At 34.5% G+C, this 27,295-nt stretch overlaps 2 protein-coding genes across 2 annotated transcripts; one reads left to right on the top strand and one right to left on the bottom strand.

Annotated features, from left to right (window-relative positions):
- Positions 1 to 13,717: 13,717 nt before the first annotated feature.
- On the top strand, positions 13,718 to 24,159 carry LOC133797847 (bark storage protein A-like). The gene is made up of 6 exons (XM_062235924.1): positions 13,718 to 13,990; positions 14,070 to 14,137; positions 18,666 to 18,821; positions 18,927 to 19,133; positions 23,435 to 23,614; positions 23,732 to 24,159. Exons 1-6 carry the CDS (start codon positions 13,756 to 13,758, stop codon positions 23,915 to 23,917), a joined length of 1,032 nt encoding a protein of 343 aa, XP_062091908.1. The 5' UTR covers positions 13,718 to 13,755; the 3' UTR covers positions 23,918 to 24,159.
- A 553-nt stretch (positions 24,160 to 24,712) lies between these two features.
- Positions 24,713 to 25,559, bottom strand: LOC133793896 (uncharacterized). Its single transcript, XM_062231138.1, has 3 exons — positions 25,397 to 25,559; positions 25,210 to 25,314; positions 24,713 to 25,127 (listed from the first exon to the last, which is right to left on the bottom strand). The coding sequence occupies exons 2-3, from the start codon at positions 25,267 to 25,269 to the stop codon at positions 24,882 to 24,884; spliced, it is 306 nt and encodes a 101-aa protein (XP_062087122.1). The 5' UTR covers positions 25,270 to 25,314; positions 25,397 to 25,559; the 3' UTR covers positions 24,713 to 24,881.
- Between the last annotated feature and the right edge of the window lie 1,736 nt (positions 25,560 to 27,295).

The raw sequence follows: 27,295 nt of genomic DNA, 5'->3' as shown, positions 1-27,295 counted from the left end.
ATTATTATAGGATGGAAATCTTTAAATAGTCTAATTATTAATACATATTGTTCCGTTGATCTCAACATTATTTGCTTAGACTCTTGAAGGTGACCTATCTCTTGGTGGAACAAGAGCAATCTTCGAGTGATTCTTTCTAGTGCTCCTACAGTGTTTCTTGGCTCCCTTATTCTTTTTAAAGCCTTAATGGCTCGGATATCTTGATAGGTTAAAGCTCCGTTCATACTTAACTGAAAACATAAACACTAAAGTTGTTAGCTATACATATAAGCAAAATAACCATAACTTAAATACTTACTTGGCGGTCAGATTCGGAGCTTTTGAGTGTGTGTATCGAGGAGAACTTCATGCGAAGGAACCGTTGCTCTGATACCAACTGTAATGACCCAACTACTCTAGACTTTGGACCATTAACAAAAAATATACATAGACCCTAATCTTTAATAGAACTTACAAGTGAAAAAGATCATACTTTATTAAAAACTTGAAAAAACCAATGTTGAAATTTACATAACTCAAAGCAGGATATGGGATCCCATTGTTTTAAAAAGAAAACATATCTTAATTGAAATGAAAAGAGATTACATAAATAGGTGCGGAAAAATTACACATAAACCATAAATAAAAGACTACATCCTCGAAATCGAACTCTCGACTCCTTGAATCCATTCATCACCGATACACATTCCCCTAGCATCCACGAATCTTACCCGCCACTATAGCTATTTTCCTGCACATATAAACAAAAAGGAATGAGCCTAATGCCCAGCAAGGAAAATCTTTCACATAGTTCATATACATAAATTTCATAAGAAACATAAAAAAAAACATAACATAATACTTATATCATACACATACTATAATGGCCATTATTACTTGGGGTCCCATAGACTAAACAAGTCATATGCCCATTAGATTAGTGGGGTCCTACTAGCTAAGTAGGTCATATGCCCATAATCTGTTTGGGGCTTGTTAGTCATATGAGTCATATGCCCAAGCCTACATACATACATATCATAACACATTTCATAACATAAAAACATAAGATAACATAAGTATATAACATATAAATTCTATCCTATTTTCCTTACCAAAATACCGGGATAAGAGGACAGAGGTGGGACTTTGGAACACTCCTAAGAACCATTTGAAAAAGAGTGAGTATAGAGAAGAAGAGAATTGAAAGGAATGGAAGGACTAAACCATTGAGGAAAAATACTTACCAAAAACTTATGTGTGAGTTCTTAGATTTCCTAACCAAAATAAGAATAAGGTTAGAATAGGTAAAAGAATATGAGAACTTTTGAAGAAAAAGTACAGAAACGAACTAGAGTTTGGGTTACCTTGAAGACTTGTAAGACCAATCTAAACCTCGAACCGAAATACTATAAATCCTTACTTTCCCAAGTGTTTGATATGCTTATGATGATCAAGCTTATGATTTCCCCACCCAAGTGTTTACACTCTCACACTCACCTAACAACTTGCAGCCTCTGAACTTAGAGCAAAAGATGAATAATGGATGGGTACTAGGTCCTATTTATAGAGTTTAGGAATGAAAGGATCTTAATATTACTTGAATAAAAATAATGGCTTTTTAGGTGAAAATAATTTGAATTGTTGTTCACCAGAGGCTGAAGACTCCTTCAAAAAGGTGCTGGACTTATCAAGAGGTTGAAGGGCTGAATGGAAAACGATTTCAAAACTTTTCAAAATAAGCTAAAGGAGGCGATATATCGCCCCCTATAGGCGATATATCGCCTGGACCATTATGCCCGAGGCAAACGTGCATCGTTTCGTGTTTTCCGTATCTACGTGCTGCGATATATCGCCCCCTATAGCTGCGATATATCGGCATTTGCTGATTATTTAAACACGAAATTACACATTTTTAGCTTAATTCAAATTGAGTAAACAGCCTTGACTAAGCCCTCAAACGTATTCAAAGCTGCTGACTGACCTTAGAGCATTCAAACTTTACCCTTATTAAATTTAATCCTCAAAATACTTAATCCTTAATCACCCATACATAACATGTGCTTAAAATCCTATTGGTTCTTATCTAAACCTTATAGTATAATAAATATTATCCTCAATATCAGCCATATTAATCAAACCTTAGGTTAACATCAATATTCTTAAACTATAGGTTAAACTTAGAAAATCTACAAGTACTACTATGAGTGTCCAAATAATTCTCGGTCTGAACCAAAAATCCACAGTCATAAAGATAATTCTATAATTACTATAATACTACTATCTAACTAGCTAAGTAAAGTTCTTGGACTCTAGAAGTACGATGCTTTGCTGGCCGGGCTGAGGATAGCCCATGAGCTGAAGGCGAGCTCCGTCCAGTGCTTCAGTGACTCCCAGCTCGTGGTAAACCAGGTTCTGGGCGAGTATCAAGCACGGGAACCCAAGATGGCTGCCAACCTAGCGAAAGTAAAGGTTGAGCTGCCCGCATTTGGGCGAGGCTCGATCGAGCAGATACCTCAGGAGCAGAACGCTAACGTAGACGCTCTTTCCAAGCTCGCCACCTCCAGGGAGACAGAGACCTTGGGGTTAGTGCCGATAGAATTCTTGGAGAAACCAAGAATAGAAGAAGTCCGGACGGAGGTCGAGATGATCGATGCCAGGCCGACCTGGATGACCCCCATCCTCGAGTATCTCACCGAGGGAAAGCTACATGAAGGGCGTAATGATGCGCGGCGAGTGCTGTATCAAGCTCCCAGGTATACGATGGTAGACGGGGTGTTATACCGACGTGGACACTCCCTACCTCTCCTACGATGCGTTCTTCCAGGCGAAGCAAAGGCCATCCTGCAGGAGGTGCATGAGGTTTTTTGTGAAGATCACACTGGGGGGCAAAGCTTGGCCCTAAAGGTCCTGAGGCAAGGATATTACTGGCCCACTCTGTCCAAGGATTCAATCTCGTATGTCAAAAAGTGCGACAAGTGCCAGAGATTCACCTCCGTCGCCCGAGCTCCCCCAGTCGAGCTGAAGATGATCTCGTCCCCATGGCCGTTTGCAGTTTGGGGGATCGACTTGGTTGGCGCCCTCCCTATTGGAAAGGGTGGGGTCCGTTACGCCGTGGTGGCCATCGACTACTTTACGAAGTGGGCTGAGGCTGAACCTTTGGCAATGATAACTTCCAAAAAAGTCCTCAACTTCATGGTTAAGAGCATTATCTGCCGATTTGGGCTGCCCAAGATGATCGTTTCCGACAATGGGACTCAGTTCGACAGCGACCTGTTCACCGAGTTTTGTGAAAGGTACGGAATTGTGAAAAGTTTCTCCTCCGTGGCCTATCCTCAGGTGAATGGCCAGGTCGAGGCTGTCAACAAGACTTTAAAGGCGAGCCTCAAGAAGAGACTAGACGAAGCGAAGGGGGTCTGGCCAGAACAGCTCCCCCAGGTTCTATGGGCATACCGGACCTCGCATCGGACTCCTACGGGTCATACTCCTTTCTCCCTGACCTTTGGTAGTGAGGCAGTCCTCCCTGTGGAGATTAAGGTGCTTTCATTTAGGGTCCAGTCATATGACCAGGACCGCAACCACGAGCTACTTTGCGCTTCCCTTGACTTGGTTGATGAAATACGAGAAGATTTGCAACTCCAGCTCGCCCATTATCAGCAGAAAATCACTCGCTATTTCAACTCAAAAGTCAAAAAACGCGCCTTTAGCGTTGGCGACCTGGTCCTCGGGAGAGTTTTCTTGGCCGGTAAGGATCCCAAGGATGGAGTCTTGGGACTGAACTGGGAAGGGCCATATCAAGTCATCGAGGTAATTAAAGAGGGAATTTACAAATTAGCTCGGCTAGATGGAGGGGCAGTCCCACGAACTTGAAACGCCATCCATTTGAAGAGATATTATCAATGATTTCCTTGTAAGGCCTAAAAGGTCTTATTTTTTTATGTATTAAGCAATGAGAATTAACTTTTCGCTTATGATTGTACATGTTTACAAGTGTAATCTAAAGTAACCACGAAAGACCCTTTCCCAGTTACTTGGGGGGCATATGATACCTAGATTTAACCAGGTCTCCTTAAAGACTTAGAAGTTAATTCAAATCGATTGATCGTTGTTCTTCCTAAAGAGCACGAGATATTGATAAAAATTAACACGAAGTAAGTTTTCAAATTAAGTTCCTGGATATAACCGGGTCATAAAACTTAGAAGTTAATTTAAATCGATTGATCGTTGTTCTTCCTAAAGAGCACGAGATATTGATAAAAATTAACACGAACTAAGTTTTCAAATTAAGTTCCTGGATATAACCGGTTCATAAAACTTAGAAGTTAATTTAAATCGATTGATCGTTGTTCTTCCTAAAGAGCATGAGATATTGATAAAAATTAACACGAACTAAGTTTTCAAATTAAGTTCCTGGATATAACCGGGTCATAAAACTTAGAAGTTAATTTAAATCGATTGATCGTTGTTCTTCCTAAAGAGCACGGGATATTGATAAAAATTAACACGAACTAAGTTTTCAAATTAAGTTCCTGGATATAACCGGGTCATAAAACTTAGAAGTTAATTTAAATCGATTGATCGTTGTTCTTCCTAAAGAGCACGAGATATTGATAAAAATTAACACGAACTAAGTTTTCAAATTAAGTTCCTGGATATAACCGGGTCATAAAACTTAGAAGTTAATTTAAATCGATTGATCGTTGTTCTTCCTAAAGAGCACGAGATATTGATAAAAATTAACACGAACTAAGTTTTCGAATTAAGTTCCTGGAGTTAACCAGGTCATAAAACTTAGAAGTTAATTTAAATCGATTGATCATTGTTTTTCTTGAAGAACACGAGATATTGATAAAAATTAACGTGAACTAAGTTTTTGAAAAAATAGTAACTGAAATGCGTAGAGGCAAAAGGGAGTAAACCAATTAAAGGTAACAATTAATTGTCTCGAGGTGAAAACACCTCATGCAAAAGTTACAACAAAAAATAAGAATGATAAAATAGTGGGAGCAAAATGGAAAGGCCCTAGGCTCCACCGGTTGACCCCTTGGAGGTAACGGTCTCGCCCTGCTCAGCTGCGCCGGAGACTTCCCCGGCCTCGGAAGGCGCTTCTTTCTCGAGGCGAGCTTTTAACCCCTCCAGCAAAGGCTCCCAGATGTCCGCGGCCAAGAAGGAGAAGTCGGCGTCCGGGTTATAGGCCCAGCAATGGTAGAACATGTCCTCCATGGCAGTGCCTGAAGCTGCCTGCTCGGCCTCTAGGGCGACCTTGGCCTCAGCCTTTGCAGTATCAAGATCAGCCCGTGCAGCGGCCAGGGCGGCTTTGGTGGTCTCGAGCTCTTGTAGCTTGGGACGGGCCTCTTCCAGCTCGGCATGTGCGGCCTCCACGACATCCTTAGTCGTCTGCAAGGAAGTTTGGTGAGTGGCCACAACTGCCTGATGCTCGCTCCTCATATCCTCAAGCTGGGCCTTGGTCCTGGCTATGCTCTGGTGAAGGGCAACGGCGCTCTGCAAAAACGGAGAGGCAACTGCCTTAAAAAAAAAGAGAAGGGAGAAAGGAAAAACAGGGCAAGGCATGATAATCAAATACCATTAAAGGGCAAGGTCAGCTTACCGTTAGGGCAATGCCCAATGAAGATTCCCACACGCCCACCGGGCTCCTTGTTTCGATGGCTCTGAGCTCCCTCTTGTTGAATTTGTAGATGTGGCTAACGGCGTAGTTCACCGTCTCATACACCGTCCCCTGGAAGGCCTCTGGAATCTTCTCCAGGTCCTGGGGGTCAACCGGAATGCGCACCTCGGAAGGTGCAATTGCCGAAGCCCCGGGCTCCCCCCCTGTGTCCCGAACGAAGGCCGGAGTTCGCGGAGGGGGTGGGGGCATGCTGCTCCCCCCTGCAGCAGGAGGAACAGTTTCCACGACCTGGGCGGCTGGGGGCTGTTCCTTCTCCTTTGCAGGAGACTTGGTTGGGGTTCTGGCGGCTTTCTTCGACGCCCGGAGTTTTTTCATTTTGGGCCCGGAAGCCCCGGCGGAGGAGTTCCCTCCGGTGAACGCAACTCGGAGACTCCCTCCGGGCTGAAACATCTCTTCTGTCAAAACAAAGATATGGTTAGTACAAAAGTTAGCAGTCATGCAAAAACAAAAACAAATGGGAAAAAGAGAAATTCAAGTATATATATATATATATGTACTAAAGGGAATCCTACCCCCCGAGCTAGAAGAAGAACCTATGGTTACGACCATCGGCCCCGGAGCTCCTTTGGGAGAATCTAAGTCAATTACTTCTCGAGCTGGCGTGGGTTCCAGATCCGAGGCAGGCTCAGGGCTAGACTCTTCTACATATTTCCTAAGTCCCGGAGCTACGGTGCCCTCCCGGAGTGATGGCCATGACCAAAGGTTAGTCCCATACTCCTCGAATAAGACCGACCTAAAGGCTAGGGTGTTGTCTACAACTATGGTACCCCCAGGACGGCTACTCTTGTAATCCAACACGAGCCGGTCGACGCAGTGGAGCAGGGTCTCATCTAAGTTTGGGTCACTTCGGTGGCGGTGGACGATCTGTTTGGGATTATATCTAGCTAGCCGGGGGTCGGCAGTGGCCCTATCTAAGTTCCTAAACATGTAAGGGTTACCTTGGCCAGAAGGACCCGCGGCTGCTCCGGACTGGATCCTCTCCTCGTCCTCACGAGGGGCACTTCGTCCTCCTCGTCCTCCTCATCTTCATCCCCTGCGACCTCCTCCACGATGATAGGCCTAGTATCGCAGGCTGGGGGAAGCGTCCGGGGCCTCCTCAAGTTCAGAGTCTGGCCTGGGGAGATCAGCTTACAAGCCACCATCGTCTCGTCTGTCACGAGTTGATGGTAGTCCTTTTCACTGGGGGGCAAGCCCGCCAGTGTCTCGTACTGGCTCCCGAGGATCACAGACTTCTCTGTCCTCGCGAAGATAGCTGCAGAATAATTCAGTCAGAAATGGATATAGAGGGGCAGCTAACCGATACTTAATTTACAAGCTAAGATTGAAAGGCACTTACGAGGGCAGTTGAAGTAGTGAAGCTCGCAGTTTCGGAACCCCGTCGACATAAAGAATTGATCTTTGAAGTCGTTGGGGTGTTTGGGCAGCTCGATGACCGCAGCCATGTTGGGGAACCGGGTTAAGTAATAAAACCCGTCTCCTCGTCCCCGCTGCTCCGGGCTGGCCTTGAGGCAGAAGAAATAAAGAATGTCCACAGGAGTGGGGACCTCCCACTCCTGTTTCAAGAACAAATATCTTAACCCCGCCAACAAACGGTAAGAGTTGGGGGGGAGCTGGAATGGGGCCAACCTCACAAAGTTGAGAAAATCGGCGAAGTACTGGTCCAACGGGAGGAAGGCCCCCGCCTTGAAATGTTCGTCGCTCTAGGCCGAGAATGCCTCATCAAGCGGCGCGCAGCTCCGCTCGCCTTCCGCGGGAGGTCGGGCAATCATAGTTCCTTTCCCCAGCTCGATGTTATGGGAGAGGAATATTTTGTTTACCCTCGCCTGGTCGGTAATCTTTGAGACGAACCTCTCTGCCTCAAAGAACGCGTCGGGGGCCACCTCGAGCTCCCGTTCCACTGCTGGCCCGAAGTGGGGAATTGGGGATTCAGCCATCACCTCCTTTACTTTGTCTTGTTGGGAGGCCGAGCTGCCAGCGGTCCTCTTTGGAGCGTTCTTTTTGGGTGCCATCTGGTCGCCTGGCGAACAAAAGAAAAGATTTCAGAAAAGGCGACCTAAGCATAGGGAAGAATCAAAAGGAGTGTTCTTTGCACGAGCTGAGGTAAGCCCAGCCCGTGGAGAGTGAGACCACGCGGTTCTATGAACACGCGCCTATGCTCCCAACAGATCCCCGATTACTCGGAATTCGTGTGTCAGGAGGGTCAGGATAGCCTTGGAAGGAAAGTTTCAGTAGGCAGGGAAGGCAAAACCGCCTGTGAAGTGTGTCCCCTAAGCTACCCGGTTTTGCACCCAAAATACTGAATACTTTAAACCAGCATCCCAGAAATCCTACCCAGAAATTTTCCCCAGAAAATACATCCTGCAAACCATGCTTCTAAATGATTTTCTACTACAAACAATACCCTAACCTAAAAGGCTTTCACCCTTCATGTCCACAAAAAACCAGCAAACCCTTGCATGCAGCTACAGTAAAATATTTACCTAAGCTATAGTGAAAAACAATTTTAAAACATGCCCAGTCAGGAGACTTACAGAGTTTTCTAGTTGAGAAGAGGATGAAGGGATCGCCTGGGTTGGGGCTTCGTCTGAGTGTTTGGTTCCAAAGCTTCGAAGGAGCCCTTACGCCTGAACTTCTTGAGCGCTGGGAGTGGCGGTCGGAGAGAAGAGGGTTTTTCTTTTGAAGATGAAGAGAGAAAAAGAAGAAAATTTCTGAAAAATTTCAAATGAACGGGTGGCCCATGCGTAGGGTGGCCACCCCTTTTATATACGTGAAGTCTCATGTGAAGAGGGTCGTTGGATTGCCCTAATGTGGGATCCAAGGCCCCCCACTCGAAAGATGAAACGACGGCTGAGTATAGGCTAGGCCATTAAATGCAGTTCTCGGAAGACGTACCGTCACCAACCACGATGTTCCACGTATTCGGCGCCTGCGTAGAATGTGGAATATGAAGAGTTCTTGGGGAAGCCTAAAAGCCCCTACTGTGGCGCTACACGACGTCGTGTACCACGAGCAGGGGCTTGGGGGGCAGATGTACGGCCTGATTTTCCCACGGGCTGATTAGCGAGCTGAGACACGGCCTAATCATGACTACCACGTGGACATCCCCAAGGCCGGAGCTGCCATCGTAAGATCCTACCTCCTTAGCTCGAGGTAACCTAAGGGGTCGCCAAGATTGCTTAAGGACCGAATCTGGACTCTGAAGGCCACAGGTCGAGGGAAGCATCCAGTTCGTGGTACGAGCTGGGGTTGGAGGCTGTGACCTTTTATAAAGTCAACCACGCAAGGTAAACGTGCATATATCAGACATCACGTGTCTGATATATCCCTGACTTCTAGGACACGCAGCATGAACGTGCATATTCAGACACCCACGACTGGGTTGGGCCGCGCGGCCCATTATCCCCTTACTTATTGATTTGACCACACTTATGTGTCAGGTTTATGAATTAATCATGAATGTCACAGAGTTGACATGATAGGTAAGAAGGTCACGGGATGACCTTCTTACCAACTCCCAAGTGCCTTCTCCTATAAATATGGAGACCCTGGGAGTTACAAAGGGTTGGATTCTATTGTGTAAGAAATACCCTGTAAAAGAATACTAGGCATATAGCAATAATATTGGCTGGTGGAGTAGATGGATTTTAACCTTTGAACCACCTAAAAAACGTATTTTGTGTCACCATTTCATTTCCAAGATCATTCATCTGTTTCGGTTCAACATAAGCACTAATCCCTTCCTCTTTCTTTTCTTAATTACCTGTTGGCGAAGAACCGCATCAACAATCTCAATCTCTATAACTGTGGAAGAGACTTTGGTGGAATATCTCACTCTATAAATATAGAGTACCGGTCCCCAAGCTCACTGCTCATTCTGACTTTCAGTAACTCCATCTAAAGAGTTAGTGAGAGCTTGGAAGCTCGTATTCTCGTTCTAATTTCTGTTATTTTCTTTTGTAGATCTGAAGCTCATAGATCGAGATTATCAATAGCAATGACTGGATGTATATATTTTCGATCATCTTCGTGTATGTTCAATATATATATATATTAATTTTGCCTACATGTATAGAATTATTCATATGCCTATATTTCATTCACTCTAACAAGAAAATCTACCTTATGCTTGGTAGAGAAGAAAAGTTAGAGAAAAAAAATTAAGAGAAAAGTGGATAGAGAGCAAAATTTGAAGTTGTTTGCTAAGGGAGAAAAGAGAATAGAAAAAAAATTAGAGAAAAGAATATAGATAAAGTAGAATAAAAATTTATTTAAAACAATAATTAATAATATAAATAAAATGGTAAAAATTTAAATATATAATTTTTGTTCTTTTCGTATTTTCTCCATCTAAATTTTTCTATCTATCCTATTTTCATTCCAATCTACCAGTCATTGAGAGTTAGATGTAACCTACTATTCCAATGTAACGATTTATGACTTTTGATGACGGGAAAGATTGAAGATTGCTTACATCATGGGAGAAATAATTTTTCCATTCCCATCAAATATTTTATCTATGGTTTGAAAAACTATTTGATAAAATTTCAATTATTTCATTATTGTGCTAAGAGGTGACTGGCCTCATTTCTTAAATTTTGGATTGGGAAATTTATATATATATATATATATAAATATATACATATAATATACCATAATGATATCTGAACCAAAATTATGCATCAACACATTATATCATCAACTGACCTGATATTGTTTTTTAAAACAATGAGTCCCATCCAAAATAAATATAATTGGCTAAAAGAAACTGTCACGTCAGTAGATGTAATATTTTGATGCATAATTTTGAAAATACCTTAGAAAAATTTAATTACACAAATATTGTGTCATGTCAGCATAATATATTAGATTTTGAAAAAAAATAGGGAATTTCTGCTTCTCGAAATTTTTGGTTTTTCTGGATTGTAAAAAATTACACTTTGGTTGCTTATGATACCAATTTGTTACTTTTTTTTATTAAAAAAAATCTTTATTTTTGAATCATAATAATTAAGATACTTTTAGTTACCTCCAAAACTTATTTATAGACATCTTAATAGACCAATTAACTATTGTTAGGACATATTACGATATCTTATTATTTAAGATACATTTTGGTAACCTTCAAACTTATTTTAGAACCTAATAGGGTGTCTTATAGTATAACAAGTTATCATATTTAGTAAATTATTTTATTTAGTATGCTACATAGTAACTTTTTTTAAAATATATATATAATACATATTTTAGTTACCATTTTTTTTACATGTGAATCATAGATCGGTATCCATATATATATATTTGATTTATTAATGGTTATTTAAAAAAAAATAAAACAAATAATATAATTAAACAAATAAACATATAGTTAATTGATGATCAAATTAAAATAAACAAAAAAAGGCTTAAACTTAAACTTAAAATAAGTAAAAATAAAATATACCTAACCCTTATTTTTCTTTATCATATTTCTTCTTCCCTATTTGTTTTTTCGCTCAACCCTAACATTAATCCTAAGCCTCCATGACCCAAACGGTGCAGGAAGATCTAGGCTGACCAACATGGTGCCAAAAACGTTAATGACTGCTAAGTGTAGGCGATGAAGTATGCATGTAAGAATACATGGATGAGGAGGCACGAGAGGGGCCTGAAGCTCCATGATGGCTGAGAGTGGGTGAGTAGGTGTGAGTGTGGTTGAAGCTCGATGACAGGTGGCGAGGACGATGATGCTAGCGATTGGCAAGGACTACTAGGTCAACAAACAATAATGAGTCAACGGTGGGAGTGAGGGATGATGGGGTTGTTGTAATGTTTTTTGTTTCTTTAGGTTGTTAGAAGTTAAATGAAATTGTGATTTGGGTTGAATATTTGGGTATCAAAGATTTTTATGGCTGTGATTTGGGTTGAATATTTGGGTATCACAATTTCAATTAGTTTCTAACAACGTATAGAAAAAAACATCACAACAACCTCATCATCTCTCCACCCAAACACCATCTAAATACATAGGGTCGACCTTGGGCTAAGGTGGGTTAGGCCCACTCCTAAGGCCTCCTTAGCCCAAGGACCACATTTTTTAAAATATAATTTAAAATACTATATTTTGTTAACTTTTGTAATACTTTCTCATTAAAAAAGCATAAATTTTGTTTTTCTGCCCGGGCCGAATAAACTTTAGGACTACCTGCCTAAACAGTTAATTAAATGTAACCTCATTTCTCACTATCATACAATTATGTCATTTCTATATATTGACGCGGTTCTTCGCTAACAGGTAATTAAGAAAATAAGAGGAAGGGATTAGTGCTTAACTATGAACCGAAACAGATGAATGATCTTTTGGAAATGGACTGGTGACACAATTACGTTTTTTAGGTGGTTCAAAGGTTAAAATCCTTCTACTCCACCAGTTAATATTATTGATATATGCTTGGTATTCTTTTACAGGGTATTTCCTTACACAATAAAATCCAACCATTTGCAACTTCTAGGGTCTCCATATTTATAGGAGAGGGCACCTGAGAGTTGGTAAGAAGGTCATCCCGTGACCTTCTTACCTATCATGTCACTTCTGTGACATTCATGATTAATTCCTAAAACCTAACACATGAAGTGTGGTCTAATCAATAGGTAAGGGGGATAATGGGCCGCATGGCCCAACCTAGTCGTGGGCGCCTGAATACACACATTCATGCTGCGTGTCCGAGAAGTCAGAGATATATCAGACACGTGATGTCTAATATATGCACGTTACCCTGCGTGGTTGACTTTACAAAAGGTCACAGCCTCCAACTCTAGCTCGTACCACGAGCTGGATGCTTCCCTCGACCTGTGGCCTTCAGAGTCCAGACTCAGTCCTTAAGTAATCTTGGTGAACCCTTTGGATACCCGAGCTAACGAGGTAGGACCTGACGACAGCAGCTCCGGTCATGGGGGATCCACGTGGCTGATATGATTTAGGCCGTATCTCAGCTCGCTAATAGCCCGTGGGAAAATTAGGACGTACACTATATATATATATATATATGTAATGTATTCGAGGTAGAAAATCATCTTTCTATTGAAGAGTGAGGCCATCCTCTTATCATATAACATTACTCTATCGCGTTATATATCCCATCACATAAATATATATGTCTCCATATATTATAAATATAAGTTTAACCGAAACGGTTGTTCTTCGTTAAATTTAATATTTTTTTTATATTGTTTTGTAAAATCGATAGTTTTAAAGTCATTTAAATAAAGTAAATATTTTTTAAAAAAAATAAAAAATAATAAAACTATCTAAATAAGGTAAATAAATTGGAAAAAATAATAAGTAATAAATGAGCTGTAATAATTTCATATTAAAGTAATTAAATTACTCTATCAATTATGTTTTCAAAACTATAACTGAAAAATATTTATGTGTTTGAATTTATTATTTTATTTCTTTTATTAATTATTTATTTTGTCATTTGACTTATTTTGTTTATCCAAACATATATGTAATAATGAAATAAGACATAGATATACATATTTTTTTTATTTTGTGGTTTAGTTTGTTTAATTATAAATTACTAATTTTAATTGATCTAGCCATCAATTAAATAATATATTTATATATAAGTTTTTGTTGGCTTTAAATTTTTTTTAAATAAATAATTAAAATTTAAATTCATAGTTTTAATTTAGAATTTTTCAATATTTTATTATATTGAAATTTATAGGTATTTTTTCTAAAATAAAATTATTTAATTTTAAAATTAGACTATAACTTTATATATAAAAAATGTCTATGTAATGCATTCTTAGTTTAACTGTTTTTTTTAATAATCTTATTTTTTATTTTGTTTAAACTATAGACGATATTTAGATTTTAAAAAAATACATATGGTTATATCATTTTTTTATAATATATGACATTATTTATTTATTTAAAATTTATATAATATTAGAAAAATATAATAAAAATAAAATAATACAATTTCTTAATAAAACTAATTAATCTGCATGCATTGTATATTGATTTTACCTAGTAAAAATAAATATGGTGGGTATATAATAAGATAATAAAATTGGGCCAGTGGGATGTGGAGAAAAAAAGGAATAGAATGGGGCAATGGAGATGGTTGGCCTTAGGGTATTATTTGATGATATGGGAGCTGGCAGTCGGCTTATCGATTGGTGCTCTGCCGTGGAAAAGGTCATATAAAGAAATCATAAAGCAAATAAATGGTAAAGGACCTTATATTGGGCTTATCACTGTATATCCACCTGAAGAAGAGGCTTTCTTCTCTACTGGCTCTTTCGAACCAGACTCCGACTACCCCTTTCTAGATCTCTCAGGTAATATTATACCTTTATTATTTTGACCAGAATACCCATTAGCTAGGGATTAAAAATAGTGCATATTTCTCTTTTGCAGGCAGGCGATTTCGGGTGGGAAAAGTTTATGATAAGAGAGTCATTTATGTGAAGTGTGGAGTTGGACTGGTAATTAAACCTATTTATTTGGTGTATTCGTCTTTTTTTCATGTATTTATATGATTGAGTGGTTTTTCCTAAAATCTTGGGGATCATCTTCACAAACAAGCTTCTCTTTACAGTCACACACACTCGCATGATATTACATAGCTTGCTTGCCATTGGGGCAAAAATTTAGTGGGTGTTTAGTTCCTTAATTAAAAAAATATTAGTTTTTATTTTTAAAACTTAAAATCTGTGTTACGAAAACAAGTAGCAGTATTTGACATTGTTTTCAGAAAACAACTTTTAAAAAGAAAGTTACAAAAAACAAAATAGTTTGAGAAAAACAAAAAATTATTTTTAGTTATTCTTAATTTTTTTCTCTGATAACCTTTTCAATTATTATTATTATTATTATTATTTCACATTATTTTCTCTTTTCATTTTTTCTTGCTTCACTTTCTCTCTCATTACTTATTATCTCATTATTTTCTCTTTCATCACTTATTATCAAATTATTTTCTCTTTCGTCACTTCTTATATCATAATTTTCTCTCTCCTCATTTTTTTCTATCTCGCTATTTTCTCTCTATCATTTTTTTTCCTTGTATCAATTTCTCTCTTCTCAATTTTTCTTCCTCAAAATACTCTACGTACTTTCTATCTCCTTAATTTTTCATCACTTTTTCTTTCACATTACTTTATCTCATTATTTATTACAAACTTTAAAAAAAAATCTCTTTATAAATATATTTATTAAATTTTTATTTAAAAAAATAAAACTAAGAAATTACTTTTAGGAAACATTAACCAAACACCGGTTGTTTTTTTTAAACTACAAAAACTGATTTCTCATTTCTGAAAACACAATTTTGAAAACAAAAAATAGAAAATAATGTCAAATAGGCCCTGTTTTTTGTAGCTTTTTTTAATAGAGTGTGCAAAAATATGGATTTTTTAAAAAATAAAAGTTATCTATGACTTTTTTTTAAGAATTTTTACTTTTATGAGTTTATTTTCCTATATTTTTGTATAAAAGTTGGTTCATGTCATAATTTTACTCTTAATCAAGTTTTATTAATTAGGAAGGGTATGTATGTAATTTAATTATTATTTTTAGCTTATTTTTTTTTTATATTATTTTTATATAACTGATTTTATATTAAATTTTTCTTTGGTTGTTTTGTAATTTTTTTTCCTTTTTTTTTTTAACTATGAATTGTGTTAATTATTATTTCTTATTTATTGTAAACATTTTTTTTTTTAGATTGTACGTTTCTTTTTTCAAATACTGGGTAAGGTAACCAGTTACTTGATTGATCTTTAACAGTTATGTAAAAAGAAATCTAGAACTAGGTTAAATAACATGTACTAGGAGAGGTAACCTGTTACCTTAAGAGGAGTAACCTTCTGCCATAAAAGGGGTAACCAGTTAGCATAAGAGGGGTGATAGGTTACTCATATTAAATATCAAAAGAAAACATCAAATTTGAAGGAAAAATAGGAAGAACATTTCATTAAAAAAGGAATAAGTAACATAGGTAAAAACCTATAAATGTACATACACATCAGAACGTGAAGGTAACCAGTTACTCCCAGAAATATACACACAAAGAGAGAAAAGGTTTGTGTGGCTGGGGTTTGAGAGAGAGAGAGAATAGTGGAATGCTAATTTTACAATAGTACCCCTGTTTGGCTGATGTGCTTTGGTTTTAAATTTAGCTTCCATTTTTAGTTAGCTAGTAATTATGTTTTTCATATTTTATTTTTTCTTTAATAAATTTTTTCATACAAATTAACAAAAGTATAATTATCATATTTTTGTACAATGATGATATAAAAACCATATTTTTGAAAAATTCTTTTTTTTTTTTGACAAAAAGCTTTTGTAGCTTAAATATATATATAATATATTATTTCAAAATATTTTTTATTATATCATTATTATTTGTTATCATATATTTAAATATATATATTAAATTTTTATTTCACATTTTTTTATATAGTGAGGAAAGGGGAATCAAACTTGATACTTACTTTTTGTAAAGAGAAAGTTAGTACCACTTGCTTATAGCTATAACCACCACTTCTTATTTCATCACCTTATTAAAAATGCATGTTGGTACTTCTATGGTAGGAGATAGAAAAATAGTTTTATCGATTAGTGGTGAGCGTCCGATCCAATCTAACTTTTTTATATTATTCTAATCCAAGGTTCAGTTTTTTAATTGGATTTTGAGCTGAAATCTTTTTTTTTTTTTTTGAAAATGAGTTGAAACTTTATTTTTATTATTAACTTAAAAATATACAAAAAAAAAATCACTTAAAAATTAAACAATATCATTCATTTAGGTTCAAACTACATAAAATTATCAACCTACAAATTTAATCCAACTAAAAGCTTTAAGTATTATTGAAAATAAGAGGAGGGGAATAGATGCCTATTTTTAGTATTTTCTTCTCTAATTAGATGTGGAATTGTATAGGGGAAGACTAATAGTTAGTTAATAATAATGTATTAAAAGAAATATAAATATTTTTTTAATATATATAAAGAAGTATAAATAATTAAATATTTTTAATATATATTATATGTAATTGGATTAGATCGTTTTTAATTGGATTTTGACAATGTCATCCACTATCCAATCAAATCCAATTAAAATCAAATTATTCAAATCTAATCAAATCCAATTGTAACTGGATATCCAATCGTAATTGGATATCCAATTTTTTGTAATTAGATTGGATTTGATTGATTTGGATGTTGCTCACCCCTATTACCAGTGTGACTCTTTTGTGTTATTGACTCATGAACAGTTTTTGACACGATTTTTTTTTATGACCGTGTATATTGTAGTTATTTAGAACATCTTGCAAATTTTCAGAAAATTCTAAATAATTAACCGTATCGAAAACTAGGTCCAAACATACTATCTTTCACTCGCATAAAAAAAATTAGTCACGCATGCAACAACTTTTTTTAAACTAGTTTTAGGCAATGTAAATTATTCAGAATTTTTCGAAAATTTTCAGAATTCTCTAAATAACTACAATATACACAATCATAAAAAAAATCGTGTCAAAAACTATTTACGGGTAGATAACACAAAATAGTCCCACTAATAATGATCTTTTCTTGCCCCTACAATAGAAACTCCCAATGCATTAAATGTGTAAAGATATTTATTTAAAAAAAAAAAAGCGTAATATTGGTATTATATATTTGGTGGATTTAATTTGGTCGTTGGCTTGCTCAATCCAACCACAAATCAACCCCAACTGCCCTTCCCTTTTTATTTGTTTGACTACTTGGAGTAATAGAATGCAATAAAAGAATGGGAAAAAAATCAATTGATTTTGTCCGTTCTAATTTAATGTGAAAAGTACACTTTTTTTTGCCATTTAATTATATTTGATGACTTATTTTTTCAGTTTTCAAATACATGTCTTAAATTCTCACATAACTGTATAAGTTAATAAATTTGTAAAATTTGAAATTTAATTATTTAAAGTATCGTATATTATATATATATATATTTTTTAAAACTTTAATTTGAGAAAGCTAGTGATATGGTAAACTTATATTTTTATCTATTAGTTTTCTTTAAAAAAAATTCTGTAATTTAAGTTATATAAACATTTCTATTTTTTCCCTATTTCGATATGGAATGAAATTTCATTAGGAATGTATGGATAATTAGGAATCACTAATTTGTAAAATTTATAAGTATCGTTATAAAACACCTTAAAGTGTCCTGCGTCATTTAATACATATAGGGTATGTTCGGCATGCTGTATAAGGTGATCTTATTGCATTAGATAAGTGGAACACTATGATTTGGAATAAATTTTGTATTGTATTTATTATTACAATTACAAATTTTGATATAATATCAATCATATTATTGAATATATGAGAAATTGTATGTGTTAGCTTGTATTGTAATATTTTTGAAATTAGGTTGTATTGTGGTAAGGTCCGAGTTCAGGGTCGGTGCCGAGGCCTGGGGTCAAGGTCAAGGGCAGTGGCCAGGGTCGGAGGTCTGGGTTAGGGCCTGGGTTCGGGTTCAGGGTCGGGGGTTTGGGTCGGGGTCGGGAGCCAGGGTCGGGGTCGGGGTCGAGAGCCAGGGTCGGGGTCGGGGGTAGAGGTCGGGAGTCGGGGCCGTGGCCAGGGGCAAGGGCTAGGGTCGGACAATGGGCTGTGGCCAGGGCCGGAGTGGGGGCCCGGATCAAGGCTGGATTTGGGGTCGGGACCGAGATAGTATCACATATGATATTGTTTTGAAATATTTATTTTATTTTGTTTTAATTAATACAATATAATTGCGGCCAAACATAATATAATATAATACAAGTGAATATCAAACATAGTGTTGTATTAAACTAATATTATACAATACAATATAGGTTGGTGTACCAAACAATTTTTTTTTAATATATTTATATTTGTTCTAATCGATATGAGAGAAAATTAAATATTTTTTTCTAAAAGAGAATATGGATCAATGACTATAAACACTGTGTGTGTGTGTGTTTTTTTGTATATAAATAGATCAATGCAGCTGCTACAACGCAACAATTGTTAGATGTATTTGACATGAAGGGCATTATCCATTTTGGTATTGCTGGTAATATCAACAACTCCATGTCCATCGGTGATGTTACTATCCCCAAAGAGTTTGCCGATACTGGCATTTGGCATTGGCTGGTAATTAATTCATTAATCATTCCATTTATATATTGATTATTTTTGTCTATATTATAAAAATGTTATAATTAATAAAACAATATGTATTAATTAATTAATTGGCAGAACCCGAATGCCACGGTGGATAGCGATTATATTGCAGGGTTGGATGTGAAGAACTATAACGTACCAAAAGAAGGAGAAAATCTATTGGGACATATTGGATTCAAGTTTGAGCAATTCTACTCAGATTTTGGGAAGCCAAACACTCCACAACCCTTGGTTTGGGCTCAGGTTAATCAACAATGGCTTCATGTTGCTTCTAAACTTCAGGTTTGGACTTAGAAATTAATTGTATGTCAAATTATTATTTTGCCCTCTTGGTTTAAGTATTTGAGTTTTTTTTTTAAAAACTAAAAAAATAATACTATATTAAGAGTGATGATTAAAACACACTCAAATCACATTCAATATTTATGTGATGTGTCATGAGATGTAAATATATGATTTAAAATAATGCGTACCACATAAAAATATTTAAAAGGTTCATATTGATGACAGGTCACTATAATTTTTGTGTAATTTAAGTATATATCTAGCATTAATCTTATTATAAATATTAATTGAATAATGCTAAGTACACATAATTTTAAACATTTAAAATACATATAATGACGTAACAAACATTTTAAATCTCTCATAAGTCCCTTAACTATAATATATTTGATAGTTTAAAATGTATGTCAACATCCATGTGTAAAATCATTATGTTTCATATCGATGTAAGGTGGGGCTTGGTTCCAAAACAAAAATGAAAAATAAATGGTAATAGTAATAGGAATAGGAATGTAATGAAAAATAAATAAGATTATCTTTTTTGTTTAAGTTTTGGAATGGAAACCAAAAAGATAAAGGAAGAATAAATTTTTCACAAATATACCCCTACTATATTTTAATAAATATATTTTTAGATAAAATAAAAAATAAATATAAGGCAGGTACTATTACTTATCATATCTTCATATACCATATTAAAAATAGAGTAATTAAATTTTTCGTTCAAAGAATGAGTAATTATTAAAATTTCAATTTATTTAGATTGATTTTTTATTTTGCTTGTTATTGTATTACTCTTTATTTATATTAATTTATATATATCTTCTATATAATAAGTATGTAGATAACGGAAATACTTGGTTTTAAATATTTTTTATTTTTTTTGTTAACTTTAACAAATATTCGTACATATAACATAATATTTTTATATTTAACGGTAGATTGTAAACATGATTTAAACTTAAATCAAATTAAATAAATAAATAATTAAACAAATTAAAATATGATATTTTTGAGATATTTTTCAATGACAATTATTTAAAAATAATAAAACCATAAGTTTTATAACTTAAATAAAATTTAATTAAATTTAAACTTCATGTATTAGAATAATATCATATTAAACATATAACATAATATAATCTACTATCAACTAGAAACAAACTTCTTTTTTCTAAAAAAAAAAAAACTAGCAACAAACTTAAATTTAAAATCCATATATAATATTAATATGATTGAAGCTCTTTTTCTTCATCAAATTCACCAAAGAACATTGCGAGTTACGTTAGAAACTAAAAATAGTTTATGCATATATATTACTTTACATTATGACTTTTCTATTTTTATTTTATTCTATTATTAATTTCTTTTTAAATATTATTGTAATTTATATATATATCATGTAGCCATGTAAATATATATATGTCAATGTTGTGTTTAGATGATATATATGTAGAGATTATTGATATAAATCTTTATATATACTATACTATAGAACTGTAATTTATTCTATTATAAATTGAAAAAAAAAAGTGAACATGTTTTTATTAAAATTATAGACAATGTTTTGTCCTAATTTTTTAATACATTTATGTTATACATTATATTAAACATAGTTTATTTATTTTTATGATATTGTTTATTTATTTAAAATTTATATGATAATTAAAAAATAATAAAAATAAATACATATTTGAATAAACATGTTTATAACTTCAAAACTAAGCAAATATGTATTGCACATTATTTTTACCTAATATATATGTATATATATGTGTGTGTTGTAGAAGGTGTCACGTTGCCCGTCTTAAATTGAAGCAAATAATAATGGTGGCGTTTGGTAAAAATTTTGTTTTTTAATTTTTTAAACACAAAAATAGAAATATTTTTTTTGTTTTGTTATTTGATTTTAAAAAAATAAAAATGTGTTTTTGTAACCATTTTTATTTTTTATTTTTGAAAACAAAAAACACAAAATGAGTTTGGAAACTTTTATTTTTATTCAAAAAAAAATAAAGTTCCCCAAACCTTTTTATTTTACACACCATATCCCACTTTCCCTAGAAACAAACATCTTCAGCATATAACACGTTCTAGTATTACATGATTGGCATGATGTGCTGATGACCAATATTGATCAAAACAACAATTAAACGACCAGTACCAACGCTTACAACCATGGAACACAGCAAGATCACGACCGCGATCACGAAGAACAATTCCGCAACATCCATTCGCTGACTCCACCCACGCGTCGCTTCCTCTGGTGTTGGGTAATCGTGCCGGACGCCGGAGAGACACTGCCTGGGAGACGAGCAGCCACCGTTCGTCGTCGATTCATTGGGTAGCGAAATAGGAGCCCTCAACGAAAACTTCACGACCATGAGTAGGGAATTCAGTGCGTTGGTTCTCGCCGGCTCCACCTTCGACGGAGAATGAAATTAAAAGACAAAGAAGAATGAGAAAGTGTGTACCAAATTATAGCACGAAGTAGAGAAGAAAGAGACGTCATGGAAGAGGAAGAAGAGAGAGTCATAGATCGTGAAGAGTAATGTCGAGAAAACAAATCTGTTCAAATTTTATTTTGTTTTGAGAAATCTGTTTTAAAAAAATTTAGAAGCAAGGAATTTCTATTTTCAAAATTTAGTACATTTTAATTAAAATTTTAAAAAGTAAAAAGTAAAAATCGGTTACCGAACACAATTTTTAATTTTATTTTCAAAATTTTTATTAAATAAATAGAAAACTGATTTTTTAATGGTTACCGAACATGGCCAATAATAACAAAAAAAAAACTTGCAAGACGCCCGAAAGTGCATATAAATGAGGGTGAAAATGGAATATAAGAGTATATTAGTGAGAGAATAATTATAATTACTTACTTTTGTTGAAAAGTCATTCAAATGGAAAATAAATTTCTAAGCAAAAATTGAAACCAAACAAGGGAAAAAGATTTTATCCCATTCAAGAAGATTCCTATCAAACAAACATTACCTAATTGTGTAAAAGACAACTATACTTGTTTTTAGTCCATTTGTTTAATATAAAAATGTATTCACTCAATATACATATATATTAATTAACAAAGTTCAAAATAAATTAAAATGTTTTTTAATACAAAAACTATATTTGTCGTTTTTTGTACACTAGTATATTTATAATTTTTTGAAACAATATGTAAAATTGATCGACAAAACTTAAAATTCAATAAATAAAATTTAAAACTAAAACAAATATAATGTTCCTAAAAAAACAAATATATATATTTTTTAATTTACTGGGATATTTATGTTAAAAATATCAAATTTTTGTTGATAGTTATACTTAAATACTAATTTTGTATTTTGACAATAATAATACAAAATATTTATTAATAGTTGTACTTAAATACCAATTATTTTCTATTTGGAGTTAAGTATCATTTTTTTTAATTTTTTTCACCAATAATATCAAATCTTTAGCATTAAAGCGACAAATATTCGTTAAATTCTGTTTAAAAAATGTATAAAATCAATTTTAATTTATAATGAAAAAATTATTTAAAAAATATTGGTACTTGACTGCAACTTGGAAATCCACCATATGATTGGTATTAGGCTTAATTCAGAGTAATTATTTAATTTAGTGTGTTGTCTGACGGTAACTATGTAATTGGAGATAATTGAGGGGTCTCAATTATAATTTCTAATTCTCATAACCCTTATGAGATAAGTATAATTACTAATTACTATTAATTTTAAATAATATTTATTATATAATATTATTTTAATATGTAATTATCAAATATTTTTCCAAACATAACAATAGGAATTCATAAGTACCATTTGACATCTAAACACACTTTGTATTTTAAAGAGTTTACACACTTTATATGAGAAATGTTAAATACACTCTATGTTACACTCTATTTTATACTCTCTTAAATCAATAAATGACACGTGAATTCCACTAATGATTTGAAAAAATATTAAGATATAAAAAATTAAATAATATTAACATGTCATGCATGAATAAAGGAGATTTGTAAACTCCTCTTAAAATATAATGTAATTACTCTATATGTAACTACTAGGGTAGTAATTACACAGTTGTTACCGTAAATATCTGGTATTTTTACGATAAATATTCCTAATTTATTATTCAATTTTATAAATTATTTCTTGTTATCTTTAACCTTTTTTGGAAATCCATAATTAAATTTGGTATTGAGCTTAAACATACGAGGCCAAGTGGTATCTTCCTTTATTTTATTGATTGAATTGTAAAATTTCAAAATATAATCTTGTCATGGTTTTCAGGGGATGGAACTGCAACAATGTGTAAATTCAACTTTATGTCTGGAAAACAAGCCCAAGTTAGTTGTGGGACTTAGGGGATCAACATCCGACATTTTTGTGGACAATGCATCCTACAGGGACTTCCTTTTTCATACATTTCAAGTTTCATCTTCAGACATGGAAAGTTTTGCTGTGGTTATGGTAAGTTATTTTCTATTCATAAAAATTCTGATCAGGTTTAAGACTATATATAACTATATATATATATATTCATGGATAATAAATAAGCTAATAATTGGGGGGTTGTGTTTTTTGCAGACAAGTTTGTCCAATAGTTTCCCTGTGATTGTAATCCGAGGGCTATCTGATATAGCTGGAGGACAAGAAGGAACAAACACCATTGAGCTATTTGGCTCTCTTGCAGCTCTTAATACAGCCAACTCTGTTGTTCGGTTCTTGAAGGAATTGAAAGCTTTCGATGATTCTTCTAATAATTATATGTAGTTTTCTTTTAATTTCTAGTCCCTATGACAGTGATCTTGTCTTGTTTACGTTCCTAGTCAAAATAATGACACTTTTAATCATTGTTAATTTTAAATTAGGTCTCCACATTAATGAGTCCTCATGTAATTACTTGTCGGGAATCGACATTTGGAGCGTGTTTGGAAACAATTGTGTAATTATTAGCTCATGTTATCAAAGGAATTACAATATATTTTAAAATACAAAGTGTATTTAAATGTCAAGTGGTAATTACTTATGAATTCCTATTATTATGTTTGACAAAATAGTTAGTAATTACACATGAAAATAATATTATGTAATAAATACTATTTAAAATATAGAGTAATTAGTAATTACACTCAATTCTCATGGGGCTATGAGAATTGGCACTACAAAAAACAAAGTCTATACCGAGAACAAATGTCATCGGTATAAGCCTACATGTTCTCGGTAGACCTTATACCGAGAACATGTCGTCGGCAGTAAGTCCTCGGTACAGCCGCGTCGGTAGAAGTAAACTTCCACCGACGACAATCAACATGTTCTCAGTATAGGCTGTACTGAGGACAATGTCATCAGTATAGAGTGAAAAATGTCCGCGGCACAACCAACCCAAATTTGTCATCTTAATGGTATATACCGAGGACAATGTCCTCGGTATAGACTAAACCATAATTTTTTTAATATTTGTAATATTTATTCCCTTATTTATTTATTTATTTAATTTGAATTAAATATAAAACAATAGAATAAAATTAAAACACTTATATTAAACATATAAATAAAAACTGTTTGCTGAATCAAAATAAAGAGTTGTCTTAAACATGATAATGTAATAGTCCATTGTAATAAAATTCATACATAAGTCCTACTGAGTCGGTGCTCCAACATCGGGATCATCGGGTGGTGGTGGGGCACATTGAGATCCCGGGGTGATACAATGAGTCCGGACATGCTCCTCTAACTATCGAAGACGCTCTCTCATCTTAGACATCTCTTCATCTCTAGTTTGTGAAGGACGAAAATTAAATGGAGTTCGGTCCCTTATGTTAAGGATACGTCCATATCCTTTCTGGTGGCCACGTCGTTTTCCGAAGACAGTTTGTACCAAAGATATGTCTTCATCTTCAGGCGCACTCGAAACTGGTGTGGAACTCTCAGTATCAGTTGTCTGTGTCTGCTGTGTGTCGCGATATGCACGCAATTCCTCCTATGATACAATGTATAATGTAATTATGTTTTGTAAACAAACAATTAAAATTTTGAAAAATGTTAAAAAAAACTTAACGTACCCAAGTATTTTTGGCTGTCTCTGTCACCCACCCTGTGCCTGATTTATGGTGAGTATCCATCCAGCTATCCGGGATGGGCTCAAGTTGCCCAGTCTCTAAATTGCGCTGTCACGTACATATATTTTTATAAAATTTATAATTAAACGTAAATAAGAAAAAGAAACTAAAAAATAATTAATTTACTAACTTTTTTATAGCACAGCGCTGGGATTGACTGAGAACCTCCATAGCTAAGCTCTTTCAGTTTCTTCCTATTTTCCTTGTTGACCACAGAACGTTTCTGCAAAAAGTTATCGTTAGTAATATATTTAATTAAGATAGTTAAGTTTAGCAAGAAATTAATACCGTAATTTCTGGGCATCGGAAAAATTCAATGGCTTTTCGCCACTGCGTATCCGTGCAACCACCATCGACTGCATCTCGAGTCTGTACACCGGTCACCCATAATTCTTTTAACTCATCAATCAATAGTCTTAAGAAAACATCAAAATCTTTTCCTGGCGAATGAGGTCCCGGAATTAATAAGCTCGACATGAAATTAGTTTCTCGCATGCACAACCATGGTGGCAAGTTATATGTCGTCAACACAACCGGCCACATACTATAAGAAAGACTCATATTACCAAAGGGATTGAATCCATCTGCAGCCAATCCAAGCCGCACATTCCTGGGTTCCATTGCAAATGTTGGATTATTTTGGTCAAAGTCCTTCCAAGCTTTCCCATCAGCAGGATGACGCAATACACCATCTTCTTTTATACGTTGCTCGTGATGTCATCTCATATGTTGAGCAATGTGCCTCGATGCATATTTTCGCATTAACCTAGGGGTTAAAGGAAAATAACTCATCACTTTATGAGGCACTTTCTTTCCCTTGGTGTTCTTGTCCACCCATCGATCCTCCCCACAAACAGGACATTTGCTTTTTCCAGCATGTTCTTTCCAAAACAGTGCGCAATCATGCTTGCAGACATGGATTGACTCGTAGCCCAATCCAAGTTTCCGCAACAACATTTTCGCTGCATAATGCGATTTTGGAAGATTATTTGGGGCTGGAAATGCATCATGTAACAACTCTAGCATTCCATCAAATATTTTGTTGGGAATTTTGCCCAACACTTTGAAATGCATAACTTCACTAGGAAATTCAATGATGTGTAATTTTGACACCCGGGGAATAATGGAGCCTCGATCTCAACAAACAAATCGTTATAATGTTGCCCACCCCTGCAGTCTGTTATAGGTATCTCTTGATCGCGCTCATTCTCTTCGTATCCGTCATTGTCATTTTGCATAACATCATTGAGAACATCCATCATTTCATCTTCATCATTTTGATCTATCACTTTCCTCATTGGTATTATTTCATCCTCTCCATGCCAATGCCAATTGGTATATTTCCGTAGAAAACCATTTACAAAGAGATGATTTTCTAATACATCAATCGTCTGAAATTCAACGTTGACACACCTTCTACACGGACATTTCACCAATCCCCTTGAATCAACGCACTCCCAAGCTCTTTGGAGAAATCCATCACACCAGTCTCATACTCATTGGATAATCGATCTGTCAAATTAATCCAGCTCTTATCGATCGACATTGTATGAATGTAGCACTATACGGAACACTAATCATCAAACTTACAATCAAGTTGTGTGTGTGTCCTAATTCAGAGAGAGGCAAATTTAAGAGTCTTCAATGACTCACCCTCTCTGAACAGGTCTAAGGCTTCTTGTGATGAACACTAAAAAAATAAAAAATTATCATTAGGAGATAATAACACACTATCATATCTTTGGTAATAATCTCTTATTACCAAAGAAAAAAACAAATAAAATTAAATATTGTTTTTATAATGTCTTATGCTCTTTGAAGTTAATTATGTTGTTTTGTGATATCTAACTATAATATATTTGAGTGTAAATATTATTAAAATTATTTAAATTTGACATATTTTTTTTCTAACTTCAAATATTAATTTTAATTTTAATAATGATTAAAATTATGTTTAAAATTGGTTTTCTAATAATATATTTGTTAATTTTATTTAATCAGAACTAACAAATATTATTTTTTTACATAT

Source organism: Humulus lupulus, chromosome 8 (genome assembly GCF_963169125.1).
Source record: "Humulus lupulus chromosome 8, drHumLupu1.1, whole genome shotgun sequence".
Classification (NCBI taxonomy): Eukaryota; Viridiplantae; Streptophyta; class Magnoliopsida; order Rosales; family Cannabaceae; genus Humulus; species Humulus lupulus.
Note: the sequence above shows the minus strand (reverse complement) of the source record. Positions and strands in the feature narration are given on the sequence as shown.

What these genes read in the sequence shown, in the direction of transcription:
- LOC133797847 (XM_062235924.1), top strand. Translation starts at nt 13,756, where the DNA reads ATGGGGCAATGGAGATGGTTGGCCTTAGGGTATTATTTGATGATATGG. An exon ending in CCCCTTTCTAGATCTCTCAG is followed by an intron (nt 13,991 to 14,069) that starts GTAATATTATAC and finishes TCTCTTTTGCAG; the next exon opens with GCAGGCGATTTCGGGTGGGA. An exon ending in AAAGTTTTGCTGTGGTTATG is followed by an intron (nt 23,615 to 23,731) that starts GTAAGTTATTTT and finishes TGTTTTTTGCAG; the next exon opens with ACAAGTTTGTCCAATAGTTT.
- LOC133793896 (XM_062231138.1), bottom strand. Translation starts at nt 25,269, where the DNA reads ATGGATACTCACCATAAATCAGGCACAGGGTGGGTGACAGAGACAGCC. An exon ending in AGACAGCCAAAAATACTTGG is followed by an intron (nt 25,128 to 25,209) that starts GTACGTTAAGTT and finishes ATTGTATCATAG; the next exon opens with GAGGAATTGCGTGCATATCG.